The 441-nt window shown below is 67.6% G+C and overlaps 1 protein-coding gene across 1 annotated transcript in view; it reads left to right on the top strand.

Moving 5' to 3' along the window:
• NCKAP5L (NCK-associated protein 5-like) overlaps positions 1 to 441 on the top strand; it is a 9,082-nt gene that overhangs the window by 4,549 nt on the left and 4,092 nt on the right. The window contains exons 5-6 of the mRNA XM_010566569.1: positions 115 to 153; positions 233 to 352. Of these exons, the coding sequence (XP_010564871.1) occupies positions 115 to 153; positions 233 to 352 (159 nt within the window). The remainder of the gene's footprint in view (positions 1 to 114; positions 154 to 232; positions 353 to 441) is intronic.

The following is a 441-nucleotide window of genomic DNA, read 5'->3' as shown; positions in this document are numbered from 1 at the left end:
GGGATCTTGGGGGGGGGGGGGGGAGCACATGTGACACGTGTGCACATGTGTGTGCCGGGGTATGGGGCTGCGTGTGCCCTCGCACCCCACCCAGGCCCCCCCTCTGCTCCGCAGGTCGCCAACCACGTGGTGCAGGCGCTGCTCAACCAGAAGGTGGGTGTCAGGGGAGCTGTGGGGGGCAGTGGGGGGCTGTGGAGGTCCTGGCTGATGCCCCCCCTCCTGCCCTGGCCAGGACCTGCGCGAGGAGTGCATCAAGCTGAAGAAACGGGTCTTCGACCTGGAGCGCCAGAACCAGGCACTGAGCGACCTCTTCCAGCAGAAGCTGCAGCTCTCGGCTGGATCCTTGCCCCAGGTGCGGCTGTGGCTGGGTCGGTGCTGGGGGGGGGGTCGCAGGGCAGAACCCCCTCACAAACTTAACGAGGCGTCTTCCTCCTCTCCAGC

The sequence above is a fragment of the Haliaeetus leucocephalus genome, unplaced genomic scaffold (genome assembly GCF_000737465.1).
Source record: "Haliaeetus leucocephalus isolate CR32 unplaced genomic scaffold, Haliaeetus_leucocephalus-4.0 Scaffold214, whole genome shotgun sequence".
NCBI lineage: Eukaryota > Metazoa > Chordata > Aves > Accipitriformes > Accipitridae > Haliaeetus > Haliaeetus leucocephalus.
The sequence above is the reverse complement of the archived record's forward strand: the minus strand, read 5'-3'. Positions and strand labels throughout refer to the sequence as shown.